The following is a 25,084-nucleotide window of genomic DNA, read 5'->3' on the forward strand; positions in this document are numbered from 1 at the left end:
GAATTGAACCCATGAACTTGTGCATATTAGGCAAATGCTCTGTATCTGAGCCACATCCCCAGGCCGCCTCCCCAAATTACAAGTTTGGTCTAAATTGTGACCTGCTGGTGTGTTTTATTTAGAGATACATTACAGATTTTACTTAGAGATCTGTTATCTTACTGGGAATCAGAACACTGGATCAAGTCTGACACTGCGTCTATTACTTTCACACTTTCATTTTACAGAGCAAAGCCAACAGACTCAGAGCAAAGCAACAAACCATGCAAAATTCCTTTCTTTCAACAAACCAGACTCCTGCAGGGCCTTTCCCTCCTCAGGAACCTTTGCTGTGAAGATGGCAGCACTGGACAGTCATTGCTTTGTGTATGACTCTTAGGAGTAGTTAAAGAGTTCAAAGGGTTTAAGAAATGACAACAGAAATGGTTGTGTGTGTGTGTGTGTGTGTGTGTGTGTCAGGGGAGGAGGTGATATGGCGTTACCAGGGTAGGAAGACCTGTGTGGTTTAAGTAACACAACCATTAGTCTCACCTTTGTTTCTAATATTTATTTTTACTGTGCTAATATTTCTATTCTAAAGCGTTCTGCTCTGCTACCAGTCATCCTTCTTACTGCCAGCCCATTATCAATTGCGATTTAGTCAAGCTCAAGGAATTTTGGCTAAAGGCATGAAAGCATGCCTTGTTTGAGAACTGAAGTCTTGATGATGCTAAAATTTGAAATAGCCAGGGGTGGGTGCTGGGTAGGGGGTGGGATAAGGGTGGAGGTGGGAGCGTCATAAAGGTGTATGGGAGGAGGACATGAGTGTCTCCTTCTCAACAACCTTGCAAAGCAATCTCCTGAAGAAAGCAGAAACAATTCAGCAAATACTGTGAAAGGGGTAGTGAGCTCCTCTGTGTGTCTCTATCCTGATCCGATGACAGATTGCTGGTACTGGACCATCTCTCAGAAGCATTCCTTCTTTCTGAACCTTATCCTTTGGCTATGACAGGGACAACCATGGGGCAGATATTTGTTGGACGTTCTTCTTGTCCCATCCTGGAGCACCCATCTTCTTCAGGCATGGAGTCTTGATCTGTAGACCATAAGGAAGAAATGGTGGTGGTAGTGGTGGTGGAGACAAAATCCATAGTGGATTGCAGAAGGATGGACTTCTAATGGCTCTCGAGGAGTTAGGGATAATAGCCCCTTACTCCCATGGAACTATTTCAGCACTAGGCTGTCGTGGGAAATATTAAAAAACAGAACTGACTCATTCCCATGGTTATGCCTCTAACTCTCTACCCCAACAACCTGGCTGGCCATGCACTGGCGGGCAATGGCTGACCTGTTTTTAATCTCATGGAGACTGATACAGAACTCCACAATCTCTCCACCCAGCTTACTAGGGTCCCACTGGTGGGTTGTTATCATGCTAGCCCTGTGCATCAAATCCCCTACGACCTTTGTGGTGCACATCTGGCAAACCCATGCTTTGCTACGGAACATTTCTCTCTTGAACCCAGATGAGCTGCTGCATGAAGGAAAATGCAACACACACTTAGTTCAGAAAGAATGGTAATTCAGTCTCTGGATGCAACAACTAAAACCTAATCTTGTAAGCCTTATTAAAATCTGATTGCTCCGGTGGTGAATCCTTGTGGATCCGCCATGATACTAGGTGTCCCCTTTCCAGAAAGGACCTAACTTTCTCCTGCTTCCTCTCTTCCTCCGTCCAACCTAGAAGTCCTGCGTACTCACCCAGGGATTGGCTCCTTTATTCATTAGGGGATTAATTCACAAGAAGCCACCAGATCACGTGATTCATTCCTCATTCCGGGCAGCCTCTTCCAGGAGAGCAGAATTAACATAAAATGCAAGCAGCACAGAGCCATCCACACTAGGCTCTGTCTTGCCTAGCATGGTAGGTCACAATAACTCTGCATGTGGAAGCTCGATCACTAATAAGAAAAGGCGCTGCCCGGCAGTGGTGGCGCACACCTTTAATCCCAGCACTTGGGAGGCAAAGGCAGGCAGAATTGTGAGTTCAAGGCCAGCCTGGTCTACAGAGTGAGTTCCAGGACAGCCAGGGCTATACAGAGAAACTGTCTGGAAAAACCAACAAAACAAAACAAAACAAAAAGAAAAAAAAAAGAAAAAGAAAAGGCGCTGCTGGATCTGATCTTGGAAACTCAAGTTCAATTCATGATTTCAGTTCCAGAATTTCGGGTCCCTGTTTTCTCACACAAACCACGCAGTCAATAACTTTAATAAAGTCTGCTTCACTGGCAGGTAGGAAGGCAAACTTGTATAAGAATGCTTTGTTAAACCTGGCGAGGTTGCCAGTCAATGCTTTGAAGCTTGAGGTAAGTTCTGCTATCTAGTGATAACCCTGCATTTGGAAGCACCTTGCTATTCAATTGCCGGATACTATGTTTTTGTGCCTTTGGCATTTTTGGCTTTTCTTCTCCTGTGTTGTTCTTGTTCTCTTATGTTGGGTGGGTTTAGGAGCCCTGTAACTAAGCTTGCTTAGAGCTGTGTAGAAGGTAAGACACTGAGGACTGGAATAAGTGAGCGAAGGAGTCTCCTATAAGCAAGGGACACGAAACTTAGCGCACAGACTCTGCAAGGATCACAGTTTCAGTCAGGCTCGGTCCAGCTTTCTATCGTGAACTTCTTCTTGCCTGGGTAAGTGGATAATAGAATTCTAGATGTGAGAGAATGTGAATGGTTATTAAACAAAAATATACTCTACTACTTTGAAAGAAATGTTTTTGTTGTTGTTGTTTTTGTTTGTTCTTTTTTAAATTTTTTTGAAAGGTAACAGTAACTATGTCCCTCATGTCCCCATCTACTCAGGAGTCTGTTAAGTGACATGTTAAGTTTGTTTCCTAGAGAAAAGAGGAAGAAGTAGCATCCTTAGCCTTGAAGTTCTTATGTACCACTTAAACCCAATTCAGAATGTCTCTCAAAGAGGGAAACCTGATTATTTCTGAGCATACAGGGGGTTTTAGAGGTGGAAGGCAGAGAGACTTCAACAGAGAGAAAAGAAGAGAAAACATCCATTCCAAGTATTCCACGATAGAGCTGAACTTCCCTTTAACTGGAATATGCGGCCGTAGTAAGACCCTCAAGATGTTAACCCCAAACACAAGGACAGTGTTACAGAGAGACATTTTTCTTTCTTTCTTTTTTTATTATTATTACTTTTATTTTTTTATAATCCGGTTGTTGCCCCCCCCTCCTGGTCCACCCTCCTCCAGTTCCTCACCCTATTCCTCTTCCCCATGTCTCAAAGAGGATGCTCCCCCTGCAAGGCCTCCCCACTCCCTGGGGCCTTGAGTCTCTCCAGGGTTGGGTGCATCTTCTCTCACAGAGGTTAGACCAGGCAGTCCTCTGCTGTATATGTGTCTGGGGCTTTATATCAGCTGGTGTATGCTGCCTGGTGGGTGGCTCAGTGTCTGAGAGAGATTTCAGGGGTTCAGTTTGGTTGAGACTGCTGGTCTTCCTATGGGGTTGCCCTTCTCCTCACCTTCTTCCAGCCTTTCCCTAATTCAACCACTGGGGACCCCCGACTTCAGTCTAATGTTGGGTGTAAGTATCTGCGTCTGTCTCAGTCAGCTGCTGGTAGGGCCTCTCAGAGGGCAGCCATGCTAGGCTCCTGTCTGGAAGCACACCATAGCATCAGTAACAGTGTCAGGCCTTGGAGCCTTCCCATGAGATGGATCCCAGTTTGGGTCAGTCACTGGACAGTCTTTCCCTCAGTCTCTTCTCCATTTTTGTCCCTGTAGTTCTTTTAGATAAGAACAATTCTGGGTCAGAGCTTTTGACTGTGGGGTGGCAACCCCATCCCCCCACTTGATGCCCTTTCTACTGGAGGTGGGCTCTACAAGGTCCCTCTCCTCACTGTTGGGCATTTCATCTCCATTTGAGTCCTGAGAGTGTCTCACCTCTCGGGTCTCTGGAGGGTCCCCCAGGTTTCTAGAGGGTCCCCCCCACCCTCGAGGTTGCATATTTCCATTCTGTTGGCCCTCAGGACTTCTCTCCTGTCTTTCTGTACCCCCATACCTGATCATGTTTCCCCTTCACCTCCCCTCTCCCACCCAGGTCTCTCCCTCTGCTTCCTGTAATTGTTTTCTTCTCCTTCCCAAGTGGGATTGAAGCATCCTCACTTGGGCCCCACGGAGAGACCTTTTCCTACCATCACATGATACCATTCTGTATTATGTTGGCATGATTTCACTTGGCTCTTTCATTTTTTTTCCTGGATATTTTCTTTATTTACATTTCAAATGTTTTCCCCTTTCCAGGTCTCCCCTTCAGAAACCCGCTATTCCATTCCCTCTCTCCCTGCCTCTATGAGGGTGCTCCCCCACCCACCCACTCCTATCCTCCCATCTTGCATTCTCCTATACTGGGGCATTGAACACCCTCAGGCCCGAGGACCTCTTCTCCCAATGATGTCCAACAAGGCCATCCTCTGCCACATATGTGGCCAGCGCCATGGGTCTCTCCATGTGTATTCTTTGGTTGGTGGTCCAGTTCCCGGGAGCTCCAGGGGTCTAGCCTGTTGACACTGTTGCTCCCTCAGAGGGTCTGCAAACCCCCTCAGCTCCTTCAGTCCCTTCTCCATCTCCTCCATTGGGAACCCCTGAGCTCAGTCCGATGGTTGGCTGTGAGCTTCCTCTTTTGTATTTGTCAGGCTCTGGCATAGCCTCTCATAGCTATATCAGGCTTCTGTCAGCATGCACTTTCCGGCATCCACAATAGTGTCTGGATTTGGTGATTGTATATGGGATGGATCCCCAGGTGGGGCAGTCTCTGGATGACCTTTCCTTCAGTCTCTGTACCACTCTTTGTCTCTGTATTTCCTCCTGTGAGTATTTTGTTCACCCTTCTGAAAAGTACTGAAGCATCCACATTTTGATCTTCCTTCTTCCTTCTTCATGTGGTCTGAGAACTGAACCTTGGGTATTCCGAACTTTTGGACTAATATCCACTTATCAGTGATTACATATGGTGTTTGTTCCTTTGTGACTGAGTCCCCTCACTCAGGATGATATTCTCACGTTCCATCCGTTTTGCAGACTTGGTTCTTTCAAACTTTGATTGTTATCTATCAGGCTGGTCTGTCTTGAGAATGGTGTATTACCCTCAGTGATCTGAAGATGGCAGCATTGTGCACCCTATCTGTTTTTTCCCTGAGCCCTCCCTAGGTGTGTTTCGCAGCCCTTCAGAGTTCAGATCGTCGACACTCAGACTGTCTTTTTCTGCTTAATGACTGTGAATGTAAATTACTCTGCTTTCTTCTTCGGAAGAGGCCCCATCTATCATTCCTGTTTTGGTTTTAAGCTAATGATTATATGTAATTATATTCAAATAAAATATTTACAAATAATTATATATCACTAGTGCGTAAAAGATTTAGAATTCATGAACGTCAGTGCTGATGAAAGGTAGCCTTCAATTTGGGAGGTGTTAGTTTTACTATTATTATTTGTTTCTGTTTAAAAGACATTAGCGGCCAAGAATCAGCAATTCTCTTTCGCAGGTGTTTTTACAAGGCTCAGTGTTTTTATTTTTTATTTTTTTCTTTACCTCTTGCATATTTATTTTGTGATAATAGGTAGGATATTTGTCTGGAAAAATCTCAAGGGAATATATTATAGATCCACATCTGGAGAATTCTGTGAGAAAAAGAAATTATATCTTCTTAAAGTTTCCAGAAGCATTTAGCTATCCTTGAACGCTAAGACATTTTTTTTTTTTGGGGGGGGTCATCCAGTTCAACTCTAAGTTGGCTTTTCATAGAAAGCCAGGTGGTAGACATGTGTGGTCAGTCCCCCCTTAAGTCAGTGATCTGATGGTGGTCTTCACTACTATTGAAAAACAGAAAAAGCATCTCTACTAAGTCCCTAATCCCAAATTTGCCAACACTTCAGTTTTAGATGTGATCCTTCATTACTTATTATCTGTCAGCCACACACAGAGCTGACAATGGAAAGCCGTGTCAGAGCAAAAGGTCTGGTTCTATGAGGAAAGCAGGCTGCAGAAAGCTGAAGCCAGGGGTTTTCTTTATGACGCATGCCGGAAGCCAGAGGGAAAGGTAGGCAGACAGGACCAGATGGAGCCCTGTAAGGGCACAGCTTTTGGAGGGACTCCCAGATGTGGAAAGGGGCCAGAGAGCTCTAGAGTCAGGGGATAGAAGATCCACAGGGCTCTTCCTCCCTTGGAGGCCATTCTGTTGCTAGAAGTATATTAGCTAAGGATACACTGGATAATCCATCACTCAACATTTGAGTCTTTGGTTAAACCAATGCAGGCCTTTTAATCCTTTTTATAAAATCAGACAGAAAGCCAGATCCAGGGGAAGATGCCGTGGCTGATACGGTAGCGTTTTCTCAGAAGCCATGTTAGCCTGCTCTGATTCCAGTGATAACTGTGGCAGTGTGGGGGAAATTAAAAATGCACTTGATAGTTGACCTACACGCTCCTAGGTTGGCACTGTATGTGTGCTTTAGATACCTTTGAATATGACGGTACATTTGCCCACAGAGTTTTCTGTATTCAACATTAAGTTTCCAAGGATGTTATGTGGTGAGCTAAAAAGGCAAGATTAATCAGGGAGGTGAAGCAAAGGCACTCTAAGGAGATGCCATGAGCTTCCAGACTCCATGAGCTTCCAGCTTCCTTGTGCCAGACTTTCATTTCCCCATCATTTGGCTGTAAAGGGAAATCACACACCTACTAAGTTTTTTATTTAGAAACCTTAAAGGATGACAGCTGCTGATGTTGGGCTTTGTAAGACACTGAGCTCTGGATCTTGTAAATGTCACTGTTTAGATGAGACCTGGATATATCACCCACCTTCCTTAGTGTAAGCATTCCATTTTGTGACATAGAGGGGCCTTGTTGCCGTGTGTCTTCCGGGCTTCTCTGTGAATATTAAGGACTTTGCTTCCCTGTGAGCAGGACTGTGCACAGTTGTTCGGATGACAGACTTGAGGCTTTTCTTGTAACTTCTCCACATGTTAGCAACTCTTATTTTTAGTTATTCTCATGAGACCTCAGTGAGGCCAACTTCTTCTAACATCTTGACATCCCACCTACGGTCCTTCCTCACCTCTCATGGCGCTGATCAGTGTTAACGAACAAAATATTCCTAGAGATGCGATACCATCCCTGGTCGATTTAATTCCTGAAACACTGTAAGAGCTTGCTGAGCACCGGCGGATAAATCCTAATCCTGAATGAATGGGCAAATGAATAACAAGTTAGGTTTGTGTGTCTACTCTGAAGTAAGAGAAAATGAAGGCATCAAAGGACCTGAGTTGTACTCCAGCATCTGCTTCTCTAAACTAGGTGACTGTCTCCCTCCCGACAGTGGCTTCCATTCATGGACTCATTCACTTATTCGACAGATATTTCTAGCAATTATTTGATGCTAGACTCTATTCTAAATGCTTAGATTTTTGCAATGAAGAGGGAGACAAACTCCTGGTCCAATCATGGCTTATATTATTGAGCGACGCAGGCAACAGCAGCAATAATAGTCAATGGACAGGAAGATGTTGGGTGGAAGATGTTCTTCACGTAACATGTCAGACAGTTGCTAAGCAGAGGGCATGGCTACTCTCGTGGCCAGGGAAGCCCTCTGTGACTAGGTTGGCATTCAAGCTGCAGTCGTTTTCATGAACCAACTCTGAACTGGGAAACTTTACAGAGACTTCCAATATGTGGAGAGAGGATCTAAAATTGAGGTCTCCCTCGGAGATCAGGGAAGATCCTGCAGAAGGCAGGAAGGAAAGACTGTAGGAGTCAGAGGGGATGCAGGGGGGGGGGGAAGGGAAGGGCGGCACCAGGAGAACATGGCGCACTGAATCAACTAATCAGGGCTCACATGGGCTTACAGAGGCCAGAATGGCAAACACAGGGCCTGCGTGTTGTGGCTGTTGGCTTGGTGTTCTTGTGAGACACCTGACGGTGGGAGCCAGTGTATCGTCGACTCTTTTGCCTGCTCATGGGGCTCTTTTCTTCCTATTGAGTTGTGTAATCTAAGCTTCGATGAGAGGGCCTTGTCCTTGTCTTATTGCACCTTGCTTTGTCATGTCCAGCTGTCATCTTTTTTTCTGAAGAGGAAACAGAGGGAGGGGGCAAGTCTGGGTGGAGAGATGAGGTGGGGGGGGGAAGCTAGGAGGAATGGAGGGAGGGTGGTTGGAATGTGTTTTATGAGAGAAGAATTGATTTCCAATAAAAATTCACGGGAAAGAAAGAAAATGACCACTATATGAATGCCTATAGAGAGGAATATTCCACTAGAGGGAAGAGCAAGCATAAAGATCCCGGAAGCCAGATTCATATATTTCCCAGGGCATCAGAGTGCAGTTGTGTGGCTTACGGCAGGGAAACAATGCTCTTTTGCAGCCTTTAAAACATCAGTGAGCTGGGCATAGAAATATAGCCAATAGCGGAACTGCAAAATCCAGTGTGAAGTTCCACTGTTGTTGTTGTTGTTCCACTATAGAAGTTCACTGAGGTGACAGACTTTGGACCTGGTTAATTTTGGTGTGTGATGTTTTTTTATTTGCAAATTCCTTATAATAAAGTTTTAATAAACAAGCCGCTGTCTTAGCCAGAGGTTCTATTGCTGCAATAATCATGACTGAAAGCAATTTCATCCCATAGCTCGGTGCTATTGTCTAAGGCAGGCAGATCGGGAACTCACGGCAGGCGCCTGGAATTTGGAGCTGGTACAGCAGACACGGAAGGCTTGCTTACTGACTCGCCCCATCTGGTTTACTCAGTCTTTCTTCCAGCAACCAGGACCACCAGCCTAGGAGTGATGCCACCCACAGTGAACCATCAGAAACCACCAAGAAAATGGCCCCACAGGCCAATCCTATGGAGGCATTCCTCCCCCCCCCCCCAATTCAAAGTCTCCCTTCTGAGATAAGTTCAGGTTTGTGTCAAGTTGACACAACCAAGCAGCATAGCCACTTTATGGATCTGCCCCACATCCCCTGAGGTGGTGGTGGGGGTTTATTGGTACCTAGAATGATGCTAAGCATCCCACAACACAGGACAGCCTCTCCAAACAAAGAATATTGTAAAGTGTTGTAACAGGAACCATGCGGGTGTCTCTATGTAAAGGATAGGGGCCCCCACAGCCACAGAAGCATCTCCTGCAGGAGGTTCTAATCGAGGATCGCCCGAGAGACCAGGGATTGCTAGTGCAGACAATGCCAATCAGGAACTGCTGTTTAGAAGAGATGCTTTCTTGGGACCAATGGGGGCATGGGGGGAGGGTATTAAAGGAGCTTGCAGCAGCGCTCAGCTGAGCTTGCTGCAGTCTTTCTCACCAGCTCCCTGAGTCTGTGTCCTTGACTCTGTGCTAACTCACCCCCAACCCCCAAGGGCAGGTAGGGTCAGGCGGAGAGTTCTCCAGCGCACAGGCAACAAAGTATCAATGGTGCTGGAATTTATTTTGCTTCTAGGGAATAATCTGTGTTGCACACTTTACACTTCAGTGTAGAGAGATAGATTAAAGCAGTTTATATCGTGCATAAAAGTACCCCGGATACTGCCAAAAAGCAGTATACTGTAAAACAAAGAAAACATGGGACAGGGTAAGGAGGCATATTCATTGGTGGCATGGTCTTTAATTTTGGCTTTTTTTTTTTTTTTGGCAACTGAATTAGGAAGGAGGCCTTGCATCTGGAGGTGAAGCCCCATGGCTTGGAAGTGGCCAGTCCTTAGGGTGCAGCTCAGTTATGTGGAGCGTGGGACCGCTCAACCTCCGAGGTTATCCCTGCATTAAAAAGCAAACAAAACCCTTCATAATCAAAGGACATTTCAACCTCTGGGTAAAAATAGAGCAAGCTGTCATGGGCTAGAAATTATAATTATTTTCTGTCCCCTTTTCAGGAGTGTTTAAACTCTCTTCTTTCTCAACACCTTCCGTGCCCTAGCACCACGGACACAGGACAGCGCTAATTTGATTCAATTCTTAGTATGTGTTGCTAGATTCTCACTTCTTGATTAGAGCAAAAAAATCGTGTGATTTCAACCCCTCGCAAGAGTTTTATGGCTGTGCAGACATCTTTTCCCCCTTGTCCAGGTTGATTTCTTGAACTCAACGGAAGCAATTGCAGATTTTATTTACTTATTTTTTCTGCTCTTTTATCACTTCTTTGAAAATTTTGTATAATATATTTTAATCACATAAAAATATATGATTCAGCTTGTCCCAGATTCTCTTTTCCAACCCACCCAATAGTCTCCTTAAAAAAATACACATATACATGCATATACATATGCATATATTAGTATCGATTTAAGATGTTACTAAAACCACACTGATACTACAGTTTATATTTTTACAAATATATACAGGTAAGTATATATTTGTTTTCTTTGTCTCTCCTTCATTTCTTTACTAAACATTGGCACTTGATAGATTTTTTTCAACAAACACTATTGAAAAGATTTGGTGATTTACTTATCTGTTTTTGTGTTTTGTACTTATTTATGTGCATGGATGTGCTTGCTCATTTGAGGGCCAGAAGTTGATGCTGGGTATCACTCTTGTTCTCCGTTTTTGTCCGCCTTAGTTACTGAGACAGGGTCTCTTGCTGAAGCTCTCTGCTCTCCTAGACTGGTTGGCTAGTGAGATCCTGGGCTCTGCCTGTCTCTCCTAGTGCTGGGGTTACAGACATGTGTTTCCACGCCCAGCTTCTATGTGAGTACCAGGGGTCCAAACCCTCCAAATTCAGGCCACTGTGCTTGTTCAGGACACGCTTTACCTATCGATAACATCTGTCTTCTCCCCAGCTAAATGAATGTCTACTGAGGGGCTGGAGAAATGGCTCGGAGGTTAAGAACACTGGCTGTTCTTCCAGAAGTTCTGACTTCAATTCCCAGCAACCATATGGTGGCTCACAACCATTTATAATGAGATCTGATGCCCTCTTTTGGCCTGCACACATACATATAGGTAGAATACTGTATACATAATAAAAAAAACCCCAAAACTTAAAAAAGATCTTCTGGATGAGTAATCAAATTAAAAAGATAAGTTTGAGATGACTAGATCCCAATTCACTTTTTTCATATTTTCTTGAATTTATTTATTCCACTGAGACTCAATTTGGTAGGTCCAGGAACCATATTTTTTATGGGGTATCACTAAGATGTACCCATTCATGTATAATTTTTTTTTAATTTTAAAATTATTGCAGGAGATATGATTTGATCCACAAAGTCTCTGCATACAGGATTCAAAAGCCCCCCTTGCATTTACATTTTTTCCAATATTTTTTTCAACTTAGAGCAGGATTATTATTTAAAATATTAACTTAATCATAAAAAATCTTGCAAAAAATTACCATGTGTTGAAATTAACCACAAGTTCATTGAGATATATAAGCCAGGGCAGGGTCATTAAGCAAGAGAATGAACTACAATAAATACTCCTGATTTAAATTTATTTAAAAATTTTAAGGCAATTATGTATAGTGCAACATTTTATTTTGGGTGCCATTTTATTCTGTGAAGAAGCTTGTTGGTCAGTTCACTGAATGTGTGTCCATCTTTTTTTTTTTTCCTTCTTCTTCTTTTTAGTGCTATTTCTTCACAATCGAGTTCGGCCTTTGCAAGCAAGAGGGTCAACTGCGGGCGTATGGAGCAGGGTTACTTTCGTCCATCGGAGAATTGAAGGTATGAAGCTGCGAATGAAAATACCCTCCCCAAGAAAACTGGTTCAAGGTCACGGGCGATATTGATTTGTTTGTCTGAGCATTTCTACTCAGAGTTCCCCATACATATTTAATACAGACGATCTGGCACCTCAGATGTGGGTGCTGACCTCCCTTTTTACAGCTCTGAAAATGGGTCAAGCCTTTCTGTGTTCGTGGTGTGACTCAAATAGATGAGCGGCCCTGTGCCCAAGTCGACAGGAATGACGAATGCCGGGGAACAAAAGGGCGGGCCTGAATTTACTGCTGGGAGCCAGCAATGGATTGACAGGGATGCTCTGATTGACATCTGCTGGGGAGCCTGGCTCTGCTACTTTGGTTTCTGTCTCCTCCGTGGCTCCGTGGACACCCCAGCTTCTACCTCTCAAAGAGGAATGGGAGATTATCCCGTCGTCTTTAAGATTAATATGTTAGTAATACTTGTTCATTGGCTGGGCAGTGGTGGTGCACACCTTTAATCCTTGCACTCAGTAGGCAGAGGCACAGAGGTCTCTGAGTTCGAGGCCAGTCTGGTCTGTAGAGTGAGTGAGTTCCAGGGCAGCCAGGGCTACACAGAGAAACCCTGTCTGAAAACAGCAGCAGCAGCAGCAACAGTAGCAAGAACAACAGCCAAAAAAAAAAAAAAAAAGGTGCATATTAACAGTTTAAAAGGAAACAAACTGAACAAGCATAGTGTCAAAGAGGTGCTCAAGAATTATTATTTTCCTTAAATAGTAAAATGATCATTTATTTGGAAATGGTAGGCTCTGGAGCACTATGGTAATTTTGACATTCTAGTAAGTTTTGATGCATTTAAGAGGCAATATGACGTATAATCTGGAAATCATACTGGAAATAACTTAATCTTGCTTTGATGACTCAGACTAAGATCGGGATTACGGACTAGTTTACGGCGTTCTCTTCCGCATCGGTTGCTGTAGTATAATATAATTAGGGGATGCGCTGTTCCTGTAATATCTTGCTTATTTGTATTCTTGAAAGATGCAATCTCACCGCCGTTTTATAACTTCAATAATTAGATTATTTATCCACTCCTAAAGACCTTTCCTTACAGTGTGGCACGCACGGTGCCAGATACTGGGGACCCAAAGACAGAGAGTGATGAAGAACGTGGATCCAAGGAAAATAACACAACACCACTTATCAAACTCTTAAATGGAGTTGAAGATTTTCGTACATACTTACTCAGTCCCCATAGGAACACAATTATCGTAAGCGATGAGACCATGAGACAACGGAGAGCATAAAGGCATTACAGGACTCGCCTAAGCCACACAGCTAATGTGCTAGAGCCAGCCCTCAAGGCAGGCAGTGTAGACTGCAGTGTGAGCCCTCTAGCTTCGACAGCCTGAGGCGCTTACTATCCAGGACCTGACATCTAGCGCCAGATAAACAACCAAGTAGATAATAGAAAAAGCGTGACAACTGTGTCGAGCACATCCAGGGCCATGCTTGATAAGGCTGGCTGGGAGGAGCTGCTGCTCACCGTGAGACTTGAGGAATTGGGAGCGGGGTGTTGGGAAACGAGAGGATGCACAGTAATGGAACAAGAGAGTGAGTAACAGCTGGGCTGCAGTCAAAGTCCTGCACATCTGGGCAGCTGACTGAGGCTGGGTGTGGTTAGAATAAAAGACAGTGCTCAAAATTAAAAAACAAACAAACAAACAAACAAACAAACTTGGTATGCTATGATAAACATTTGCAAGTGTTCTCCACTATTTGTGTATGTGTGTGTGTGTTTGTGTGTACACATTTCACAGCACACGTGTGGTCAGAAAAATAACTTACTTGGTTCTCTCCTTCTACCATATGATTCTGAGGATTAAACATAATTACATAAGAAATATAGTAGTGCTATTAATAAAGCCACCCCTACATTGGGTCTAGGGTCATAATATCTTTCTTCAAAGTTAAAAAAAGTAAGATGTTCAGGGGACTGGAGAGAGCTCAGTGTCTAAGAGTGCTCGCTGCTCTTTCAGAAGACAAGAGAGCAGCTCAAAACCACCTGGGGGTCCGACACCCTCTTCTGGGTCTTGTGAGCACCTGCACTCGTGTGCACATGCCTGCACACACATATAAACACACACAAGTATAATGGTTAAGTATTTAAATGAGTTGTAAAATGTTCTAGACACTTAAACTATGTGACATTAGGGACACATAGCAAGCCCGTTTACCCACAGAGCCATTTTGCTGGCTCTTAAAAAAATAGTCAATAGCAGGGAGGCAAAAGTGGGTGGGTGGGTGGGTGGGTGGGGGAACACCCTCATAGAAGCAGGGATGGGATAGGGGGTTTCTGGAAGGGAAACCAGGAAAGGGAATAACATTTGAAGTGTAAATAAGGGGCTGGTGAGATGGCTCAGTGGGCAAGAGCACCTGACTGCTCTTACAAAGGTCCAGAGTTCAAATCCCAGCAACCACATGGTGGCTCATAACCATCCGTAACAAGATCTGGAGCCCTCTTCTGGAGTGTCTGAAGACAGCTACAGTGTAATTACATATAATAAATAAATAAATCTTTAAAAAAAAAGAAGTGTAAATAAATAAAATATCCAATTAAAAAATAGTCAATAATGATATAGTTAGTGTTAATATTAACTCAACTGGTCAAAGCCTACAGCAATAAGACGGCATGGTTCCCTATAGGACCATACTCTCTAAGAGTGCCTTTTGGTTCCCCTGAAAAAGTCAGGAAACAAAACTCCTGAGCCGCATCTATTTACATTCCCTTCAGATGGTTTATAAATTATTCCAGATACAAAAGAAACAAATCTCTCTCATGGCTCCCAACTTTGGACAGGGTCTCTTGGCCTGGTTAATGAGGCTTGTGTAGGCAGCACTGGGGTGAATCTGTTGTTTTTGTTTTTACTGGTGTGGACAGAATCATCCAGAAATGGAAATCAGCTAGAAATATGTACAGCAAAGGGCATTGTCTGCCGAGCAGCTTCCTGTTCAGGTCCATCACCTCTGGACATTAGCATTCTTCCATTCTCAGATTTCAACACTCCAGTATCCCCATGATTGCTGTTTTGGACCGTTTTTACAATTTAGATGTTCGTTGCATAAGAAATACCTTCTAACTGTTCTTGGAGAAACCAGAACACTGGCGTTTCCTTTAGCAGCCCTTTTCCCTGTCTGCCTTGCTCCTGTAAGTGTCCAGAGCACTTCACAGTTCATTTAAATACTTAACCATTGTATTTGTGTGTGTTTATATGTGTGTGCATGCATGTGCACACGACTGCAGGTACTCACAGGATCCAGAAGAGGTTGTTGGGCCCCCAGGTGGTTGTGAGCTGCCCCCTCATCTTCTGAAAGAGCAGCGAGCACTCTTAGCCATTGAGCTGTCTCTCCAGTCCCCTGAACATCTTATTTCTTTTTTAATTTGAAGAAAGATATTATGACCCTAGACCCAATGTAGGGATGGTTTTATTAATAGCACTACTGTATTTCTTATGTAAATATTTTTACAATTTGAATGAAGTTATCTATTGCAATAAAGTATTTTCTACTGCTCCAGCTGATGCTCTAATGTAGGTTCCTAAGCTGCTGGAGGCTTTTAGTACAGTCTTCATAACTTTTAACTAAGTAGCCACAATGCACCTTTTCTCTCAGAACATAAAACTTCTAAGATTTGTGCTGTAATTTTCCCGAGGGCAGAGATGTTGCTCTTCAGAGCTGGCCAAGTGTTTCTAAGAGTGGTATCTGTGGTTTGGAGAAGGACTTTCACTTTTCTTTGTCTATGTGTATGTATATATGTATGCATATAAACATATAAATATATGTATGTATATATGTATGCATATATATATATATATATATATATATATATATATATATATATATTTGAAGAAAGATATTGTGATCCTAGACCCAATGCCCAACGTAGGGATGGCTTTTTTTAAATAACACACACACATGTACATACACACAATATCATAAATAAAATCAAGTGATATACATATATATAAACAAATGATATATATAAAATCAAGTGATATATCTATATCTATACATATAGATATATAAAATCAAGTGAGCTTTTATATATTGATATCTATATCTATATATCTCACTTGGTTTTATTTTCAGAGACAGAAATAAATCAAATATGAGAAAGCTTATAAACGTGAGCATAAATCTCATACCCTCAGTAGGATGGTTGACATGCTGGGAGCAACTCCAGAAGCATGTGAAGGTGGGGCTTTTCTATATGCCTCGTCATTGTAGAGAACAGCTAACCATGAGCTACGCCATCTGGAAAATCAACTGTGAAGAGCAGATTGAAAACAGGATAACTGGACCCTTCTATTAACCGCCTAGCACGGGTCTTCTGTGTTGCCCGTTTCCTCCCCCTTCTACAGTTGATCTAGCAGTGTAACCATTATTATTATTTTTTCACTCATTACTTCCTTGTTTGTTCATTCATTTTCTTCAACACTCCCAAAGTTGATGGCCCCAGTTGTGAGAAAGGGAGTCTTGCAGGGAAGGTCTAGAAAGGGGTTAGTTAGTATGTTACAGAACCAAGAGTGAAGGCTGTTCACTCTGGGAGGGGTATGCGTTAGATCCCCTTGTCACCGGTGCAACGAGAGCACCATCAGGGAGGAAAGGTTTCATTTGGTTCTCAGGTTCTGGGGAAGCAGTACATCATCTGGGGAAGGCATGGCGGTGGGAGTGGCTGGAGACTCAGGTGGAGGGAGGTGGTCACGTGCCTTGCTCACACCTCAGCCCAGCGGACTGCAACTCTCTCGAGGCAGCGATTTACTTCCTCCATCTAGGCTCCGCCCCCTGAAAGCTCCACGCCTCCCAGTCCTGTGCCACCACTGGAAAGCAAGTGTTGAAATGCATAAGCCTACAGAGGCACACTACACACACATCACACAGTGATAGGCGGGAAGGAAATGATTGCTAACACGAATAGTGAGTCTTGCCTTGAGAAAAAAAAATTCATCTACTTCAAAATGCAAAAAAGGCAGTTTTTGCTCTTTTCCATGGAAAAAAGGGTGAGTTCTAGTTTTTTTCTTCTCTTCAGGGCAAAGACTTGGTGACTTCAGTCTCTTCTCTACCAGTAATTGCTGGAATACTGCATATAAATTTATCTCCTTTGTGTTTCAGGTTTAAGCAGATTTGAATACCTCTTTTTGGCTTTGGTTTTAGGATGTCCTTGCCTGGTGAATTATTATCTTACCTTTATATGGCTATTAATCAGCATTCTCCAAACAGCTCTCTATTTATTACAATCATTTGTATTTATCGCCACTTCCAGGAGTGCTGGGAGGTGGTCAGAATTACTGCCAGTCTGTGGAGGAAAGGCTGGAGGGCCATGCAGGCTTTCTGAAGTTACCTGGAAGGTCAGTGTGGTTGCTGGAGTGAGGACTCAGCTGCCGAGCTCCCCACCCTTACCGGGTGACTCAAGCCTCCGCTCCCATTCTCTCCCTTTCTTGAAGGAGGAGGGCCTGTTAATAACGACGGAGTAAATGCTGGGGGACTGAAGGGTAGAAACTCCCGAGCTGTGTCCACCGAAGAAGGAGGCTGCTCCCTTGCCCAGGGATCTTATTCAAACCAAGAAAGCCTCGCATCGCTGAGGAGAATCAAGTGTGAGGAACCATTGCTGAGCTTGGCGATATTGATCCAGCACAGGGATGGCTTTAATTAATAGCACCATCGTAATCCCTATGCAAACATCCCTGCAGTTTCGAATGAACTGCAAGGATATATATTACATTGAGGTATTTGATACTGTTGGAACTGTTGGTCTGATGTTGGTCCCTCGGTTGCTGGAGGCTTTGGCATCCACAATTCATTTCATGTCTGGTTAAAACGGAGAGTATCCAGGTGAGGTTTAAAGAGCTAACACCTACATGCCTGCCCAGTGTGTGTATACATAACCAGATCTACCTATTTGTTGTTGTGCTGATATGGGAAAAGATGACTGTGGTGTGAACACAGTCCTGTTTGCACTGGGCTGTGAACATAGGAGTCCTTGCAAAGCCTTACTTGAAGTCTAGGCCCCCAAACTGCTTATAAATCTGACTTCACACCTGAGATTTTTTTCCTCCAAATTTAACCAGTCCTAATATAGAGAGTGAGGATAACAGGTTTACATCTACAATAGTTGAGATAATACCTCTGTGGCCCTGTAGAAATGGGTGTCTGAGAGGAAGAAAGATGTCAAGTGAGTCAGAGAAGCCATGATTGCAGTTTAAGTCTTACTAGTCTCATACCCGGGACCATTCTTTCCCTATAGGTTCTAGATCTTTGGGGGCGAGGGAGGGCATGCTCATCAGGCAGCACATACAACCCTCTCTGGACCGAATTAGGGATGATAACTAAATATGTTAAGCACGTCCCATGATAGCCATTTGCATGCATTTCCTGTTTAATTCTGACCACAACCTTGGGCTATAGAGTCCTTTAGGTTCCCCAAACTGTACAGGAAGGAATAGAACCAAATTTAGTCTCCAAGATTGAGATGTAGGCTCTGGATTCCCTTGTATTATTATTCCAGCAACTGGAAAATTTTGATGTCAAAAGGATAGTGACCAATACCAAGTAACTGGTGCTTGGTGGTCAAAGTGACATGGTTATCCTCAGGACCAATAGGAAAGGCAGAGTTGGAAAATTGACACAGGCAAAGTGGAAAGTGCTCCTTGTTTATAGGTCTTGTTAAAATTATGCTACAAGAAGATTCTTAGATTCATGTAGGTCAGAGTTTTTTAGATTTACCATAGAGGAAACTGCAGCTCATTTTGAGATACTTCCTCATCTGGTATTACACTGTTACTGGGTTAAAAATTTCTCTTCAGTTCTTGTGTTCTTGAAGGAAAGAATTCAGTTGAGAAACAGTTAGATCAAGTAGAAGTTTATTTAGCAAAGAAGTGTAGACACTCCAAAGGGAGACTGGAACAGGAGACCTCAAAGGGAGACGCGGAAGGGAGAGTTATGAATCGATTTCCTCAGAAACTTTGATGAATATTTATTTATCTCCTTTAAGGTGTTCTCTTCCCATGGTCTTAAAAAGACTGGAAGTGGGTGGGAGTTTCAAAACCGTGATGCAAATGACATTATGCGGAAGCCAGCATCTTTTGAAGATGCGGAATCTTTGTTAGTGTACATGAGACAACTGTGCAGATTTTTTTGGGTGCTTTAATCTCTGAGATAGCAGCAGGAGCCTAACTACAGCTTTCAAGATGCTTAAATCACAAAGGGGACATTGGGCCATCGAGAAACACAGCTTCCAAGGGCTAGTTGCAAATTTTCTAGGTTACTTCATATTTAACTCTGTGCCTATCCAGGCTTAATATGTCTAGATTCTTGGCATGGTCACATTGAGAAGCCAGGAGTTCTGGTTTTAGTCATATACCCCTATTTTTAGCACTATGGAAAACACCAAAAATGGTTCTTTTAGAGCAGTGGTTCTCAACTTGTGGGTCTTGTCCCCTTTGGGGGTTGAAAAACCTTTTATAGGGGTCACATATGAAATATCCAGCATATTAGATATTTACATTATGATTCATAATATTAGCAAAATTACAGTTATGAAATAGCAATGAAAATAATTTTATGGTTTGGGGTCACCATCCATGAGGAACTGCACTGAAGGATCGCAGCATTAGGAAGGTGGAGAACCACTGTTACAGAGTGTCCAGACAGGAGCAGATGACTCTCAATATTCTTGCACATTTGCAACGGCTTGAGCATTATAGAGCTCTCTATAGAAAAATCTAATTCTTGAACACTCTAGGACTTCCGAAGGTCAAAACTTCAGAGAGAGAGAGAGTTCACCATAGAGTCCCTCTGGGATATCAAAAAACTTAAGAGAGTGTTTAGAGGCCTCTTCCGTGGCATGCAGGGGAAGGCATAGTAGCTGTTTCCCCAAAGTGAGGTAATTTAAAAGATCAGAGATAGACTCAAGAAACCTAGTTGGTCAGTGGCTTTTTGTATTGAAGGAGGCATGGATGTTATTTTGCATCTCTTGGAATCTCTCGCATCACATGGGAGCATTCAGACATGGGGACCTCCTGGGCAGCCTGGATGTTGCTGTCAGTCACCACAAGGGTGAACTGGTTGTTAGGCGGATGAGACTTTAAGCACAGGCACATTTCATTCCTAGGTGGCTCCATCAACTCCAGACTCTTATTATCTTTCAGGCTAGTCCATGGCTATTGTTAGTGAACCCACCTTCATTTACAGACAAGAGGTAGTTATGCTTCCATGCTTTATGGGTAGAGAGGACTCTATAAACCAGAATATCGTATACAGTTCCTGAGACTAAATCATAGTTTTGAGCGCTTAAAACAGTAAACTCCCTGCTTGATCTGTGTGGTGCTTGGGAAGCTGAGGTAAGAAGATATTGCTGGCTAGCCTGGGCTACATAGTGAAACCTGTTTTAAAAACCAAACCAAACCAAACCAAACCAAACCAAACCAAACCAAACCAACCAACCAACCGAACAACAACAAAACCCAGTCAACTCACAATTTTCACTTAAGTATTATACTGGCTAAGTGCCATATGTCTGACCTAATGGTCTTTGCCTTAAACAATTAGCTGTGTCCTCAGAGGGCTTTCTTCCGTGAAGTCTGAGGCAGGGCACCCTGTCCTCTGAGGATTTTTTTTATCTACTCCAATCTTCTTTTCCTGCTAAGAGGAATGAATGTAGACATCTGGAGAGTCAGTGAGACAAGTGCACGATGAATGTTTCAGAGCCTACGCTGTTTCCAGTCTTCATCATCGAGGACACACACGGTGCAGGTGCCCTGCACACACACTGCCTGGTTGCCAAACGTCTTCTAGAGGCCTTGGAAACGGATGGGAGTCACTGATGGGTTTCATTTCCTTTCGTGCTTGTCCTCAACTCTCCGAAAAGTGTTTGGCTCAGCAGAGATGTCCCAAGGATGCATGGCTTAATTGCTCTTATAGCCTTTGCTGCTACCAGTCTGCCTCTGCCTCCCAGTACAGGGAAGAGAGTGGGAAGACTGAGGACACAGGAGTCAATCAGTGTCCTTCCTTCCATGTACCAATGGATGAATGGACAATTTGAATAAGACACACCAGTTAAATGTAATCACAGTGTATGGCTGCAACGAAAGCAACTTCTAATTCTGAAAGCCACAGCCAACAGGAAGCCAGTTCTTCTCAATGGGGCAATAGCTCTCCTCAAAAGACATTTTCGTTTGTAAAACTGTAAAGTTGTTTGGAAAATGCGGACAGGATTTATTGGTCATGTGGAACCAAAGTGCCCTGATGTGCACTGTGCTGTGCTGAGCCCTGCGGAAGAGCATTTGTAGGTGTGATGCTTCAGAAGGAAGTTGTTTTGCTGCCCAGATAAAGAATGAACTCATTCTGAAGGTCTTTTACATCCTCTACCCTCCACGATCCATATATGTGTCTATCTCGATCCGGACAACAGGATTTTGTGGAAAACAAATTACAAGCCCTTTGTCCCCTTCTGTTCATGTTGGTAAGGCTTCTCAATTGTGTTCCCAAACACGGAAGACCACAGCCTTCCCCACCAAGGGCTGTAAAGAATCACGTACACTTTGAAATTGTTAGAGGGAATGCACTAAGAATATTGATGGGGGAGGGCATTGGTTTGGGTGTTTTTCAAGAAATTCTCACTGTTTGCTTGAGAAGGCAAAGGTGGAGAGAAATACTTTGGATGGGCAAATAGATGCATCAGCCTGTTGACTACAGCCTCTGTGTTTTAATGCTCGGCTCAAGGCAATTTCTGCTACCCCCTTCACCATCTCTACCAGTGGAACTACCTCTTCAGTTAAGAACAAAATTTATAGGAGTATCATTTGAAAACACCTACATAGGAGCCGCCTTAGTTGTTTTTTAAAATATCATTTCTGGATGTCATCTAGACCTCACAAGATAGAATGGAGGCCTAGACGTCTGAACCTTCCACTGAGAGTCTAGCGACAGGCAGGTGGCATGTGGTAAGAAATGACCATTAACTTTTAACACCACTGAATTTATCTTGAAGACATAGTCATTCAGGATTCCTTACTGTTCTTAGTGCTAGGCCCATGGTGAGCTAAATGGAGCCATTGATGGCTCAAACAGTAATTATACTGGCTTTCCTGGTTTTCTAACGCCTGCTTTGGGTTTAAGTATAACTATTAATACTGGTTCTTCGCACCCCCACCAGCAATATTTATTTGCTGTGCATTGCTTTACTGTACTTTGTCGAAGGTGAATGAGTACTTTGTAAGCACTCTACAATATACAGGCCCACCCCATTTCTCTGTTGATACACAGTACCTGGCCTCAAAATGTCTCCACAAATAGTTGAGCAAGAGTCTCAATTACCTCTCCACGCAGGTAATTATTACTTCTGCCATTTAAGTGAAATTTCAGTACATTGCTTATAGAAACACATTTAGGAGCATATTTCCGCGGTACCTGCTTCTATTCATAGGGTAGATTTTAAAATTCCATTTGTGTCATGGGAGAGCGCTAAACTGTCCTTCTGCATGAATTTGGCTGATGGTATATGAAATATTAAGGTGAGCTCATTTTCTCCTTCAACTTCTGTAAGAGACTTAAAAAAAAAAAAAAAAAGCCAAGCCAACAAACTTCTTCCCTAGCGCCCAATTTGCCTGCCGTAGGGAGGGGTCTATGTCTGCGGTAGACTAGTAACTGAGAAGTTCTGTGGCTCGCTGAGCTGGGAAGTCTGCTGCCTTGGCACCGTGGAAGCCTCTTTATGGTCTTGAATGGGTTCTGTGATATGTTTTGCAGCATGCTCTTTCTGACAAGGCGTGTGTGAAAGCCTTTGACCCGAAGACGACCTGCTTGCAGGAATGCCTGATCACTACCTTCCAGGATGCTTACTTTGTTTCAGAAAGTTTTGAAGAAGCCAAAGAAAAGATGAGGTAAACCTGCTTTTCTTCCTCTTATAGAAAGTCACTTTTAAATGTCTCTAGCTGATCTTCCTGTCTGTTTCTTGTACCCATGGTAGTTGATTGTGTTTTCCTTCTGTTTTTTTTTTTGTTTGTTTGTTTATTCTACAGGGACTTTGCAAAGTCAATTACCCGTCCCTTCTCGGTATACTTCAACCCCTATACGCAGAGCATCGAAATTCTGAAAGACACCAGAAGTATTGAGAATGTGGTGCAGGACCTGCGCAGTGATTTGAACACAGTGTGTGATGCCTTGAATAAAATGAACCAATATCTGGGGATTTGACGCCTAGAACCAACGTTATTGTCAGCATGAGCTCTTGGGGGGCGTAGCAACAATGCAGTCAATGTTACCCAACATCAACCACTTTGTGTGTCATGGTTGGCTAGTAAGCATGCAATTCTGTACCTCTGCATAACTTAATACACATAAATGCTCTAAAGAACCCATGCAGCTATCCACTCACCATTTGAAAGATTGTGATCCTATTTGGACATCTCAAGTAGAGTTGACATTTCTTATTAGCGAACAAACTGTTAACTTAAGCAAACTGTGACTTTGAAATCTGTAGCAAATGTTCCTCACACAATTCCAGTTGGTGAGTTGTGGACCTTTTCTTCCTTGGACCCAAGACTTTCCTCTGTGTTCATTAGATAAAATGAAAATCGTTGGGAGGTGGTTTCTATTTTCAATAGTATCAGTGTTATTTGAGATAAACTAGAGTTGCTCCATGCTTTGCACCACAGCAACAAAAGATTTAATATTCTACTTCAGAAGCTGTTCAGAAACACAGCAGTTGGGAAGAATCCGGACTGAGTGTGTTCAGACAATGCAAGAAAAGGAAAGTTTTGATAAACAGGATCTATAGGTTGTACTGACCTCGTTGAAACCAATTTGTGGCAAGCTTCCTGAAGAGCTTCTGGAAGGAAGCACTTGAACGAAGAATATTCGGGAAGCTTAAGCAGAAGGGATGAAAATCTTGGAACTGCGAATGTATTGTTAGGATAGAGCGAATGGTCACTGCAGGCTTTTGACTCCTTTTGCTTAGACTGAGAACCCCAAACCCCACAGGGATATAAGTACCATCTCTGATTCCAAAGAGTTGGAGTCCTAGAGAAATGAAGGGATTTGCTTCAGTTAGGTCTGGTGAGATGTGCCGCGGCGGTCGTAAGCCACTGCCCTTTTATGTTAGACGTCTGACAAGTCTACTGTAGTGTACATGCATGTTTATGTATTGACACAGAAAGAAAATTAATGCTTATAAAATGAATGCTTCTCAATAAACAGAATCTTGCCCCCCCAACAGGGTATCTCTTATCTCACATCTCGAAAACAGGCTCTGTCTATGGGGAGGGGTCTATTTTCTCAAAATCTGGGCAACTCTGGGTAAACAATAGTGATTTGCTATAAATTTCTGGTGGTCCTTGCTATAAAAGATAAAAAAACAAATAAACATACCCCCCACCCCCCAAAAAACCCCAAGTGTCTAAGTGAGCAAATGAAAAACTGCTGAATCAGTTAACTTAATTATCTTCTAATGGATTCCCTCACCGAACAATCCTCCTAATTCTGCTTCTTTTGGGAAGTAGTGCAGGGGCTGGACAGAGTGGGAGGGGTACAACGAGAGGTATAGAAGAAGGAGACGGAAAAACAATTTTTAAGTTAGTGTATTGGTTACTTTTCTATTCCTGTGATAAAATACCATGACCAAGGCAAGTTATAAAAGAAAGTGTTAGATTGGAGTTATCCTTCCAAAGAGTTAAATGATGGGGGACAAAGGAAAGGGTGGGGGTCAGGGATGGGGAGAGCAGCTGAGAGCTCACATCTCAGTGAGCAGTATGCAGAGAATGGTGTGAGTCTATTGAACCAAGACTGCTACCAGTGACATGCCTCCTCCCACAAGGCACAAGTTTTTAAAATATTTATTTATTTTCTTTAATTCCTTATATCAGCCCCCTCCATGTACCTCTTCACACAGATCCTTCCCCATATACCTGTCCTTCTCCTCTTGGAAGGGGGAGCCCCTGCAGCACATTCAGTCACTGCACATCCTTTTCCACTGAGGCCAGAAAGGCAGCCCAGTTGGGGGAACAGGATCCACAGACAGGCAACAGATTTAGGGACAGCCTGCCATGATCCCAGTTGTTGGGGGACCCGCATGGAGACCAAGCTGTACATCTGCTACGTATGTGTGCGGGGAAGTTAGGAGCTCGATCCAGCACATGCTTTCTCTTTGGGAGCCCCTAAGCATCCAGGTTAGTTGACTCTGTTGGTCTTCATGTGGAGCCCCTGTCCTCACTGGGTCCCTCAATCCTTCCCCCAGCTCATCCCTTAAGACTCCCTGAGCTCGTGCGTGGTGGCGCATGCCTTTAATCCCAGCACTTGGGAGGCAGAGGCAGGCGGATTTCTGAGTTTGAGGCCAGCCTGGTCTACAAAGTGAGTTCCAG

General features: G+C 43.4%; 1 protein-coding gene across 2 annotated transcripts in view; it reads left to right on the forward strand.

Annotated features, from left to right (window-relative positions):
• The window catches only part of Tph2 (tryptophan hydroxylase 2), a 107,469-nt gene extending 83,533 nt beyond the window's left edge, over nucleotides 1-23,936 (forward strand). The window contains exons 9-11 of one of the 2 annotated variants that reach the window (XM_021205325.1): nucleotides 11,599-11,694; nucleotides 22,476-22,609; nucleotides 22,748-23,936. In XM_021205325.1, the coding sequence (XP_021060984.1) occupies nucleotides 11,599-11,694; nucleotides 22,476-22,609; nucleotides 22,748-22,922 (405 nt within the window). In that variant the 3' untranslated portion in view covers nucleotides 22,923-23,936. The remainder of the gene's footprint in view (nucleotides 1-11,598; nucleotides 11,695-22,475; nucleotides 22,610-22,747) is intronic. The other variant, XM_021205324.2, reaches the window with a different exon arrangement.
• Nucleotides 23,937-25,084: the final 1,148 nt, after the last annotated feature.

Source organism: Mus pahari, chromosome 9 (genome assembly GCF_900095145.1).
Source record: "Mus pahari chromosome 9, PAHARI_EIJ_v1.1, whole genome shotgun sequence".
NCBI classification, from domain to species: domain Eukaryota; kingdom Metazoa; phylum Chordata; class Mammalia; order Rodentia; family Muridae; genus Mus; species Mus pahari.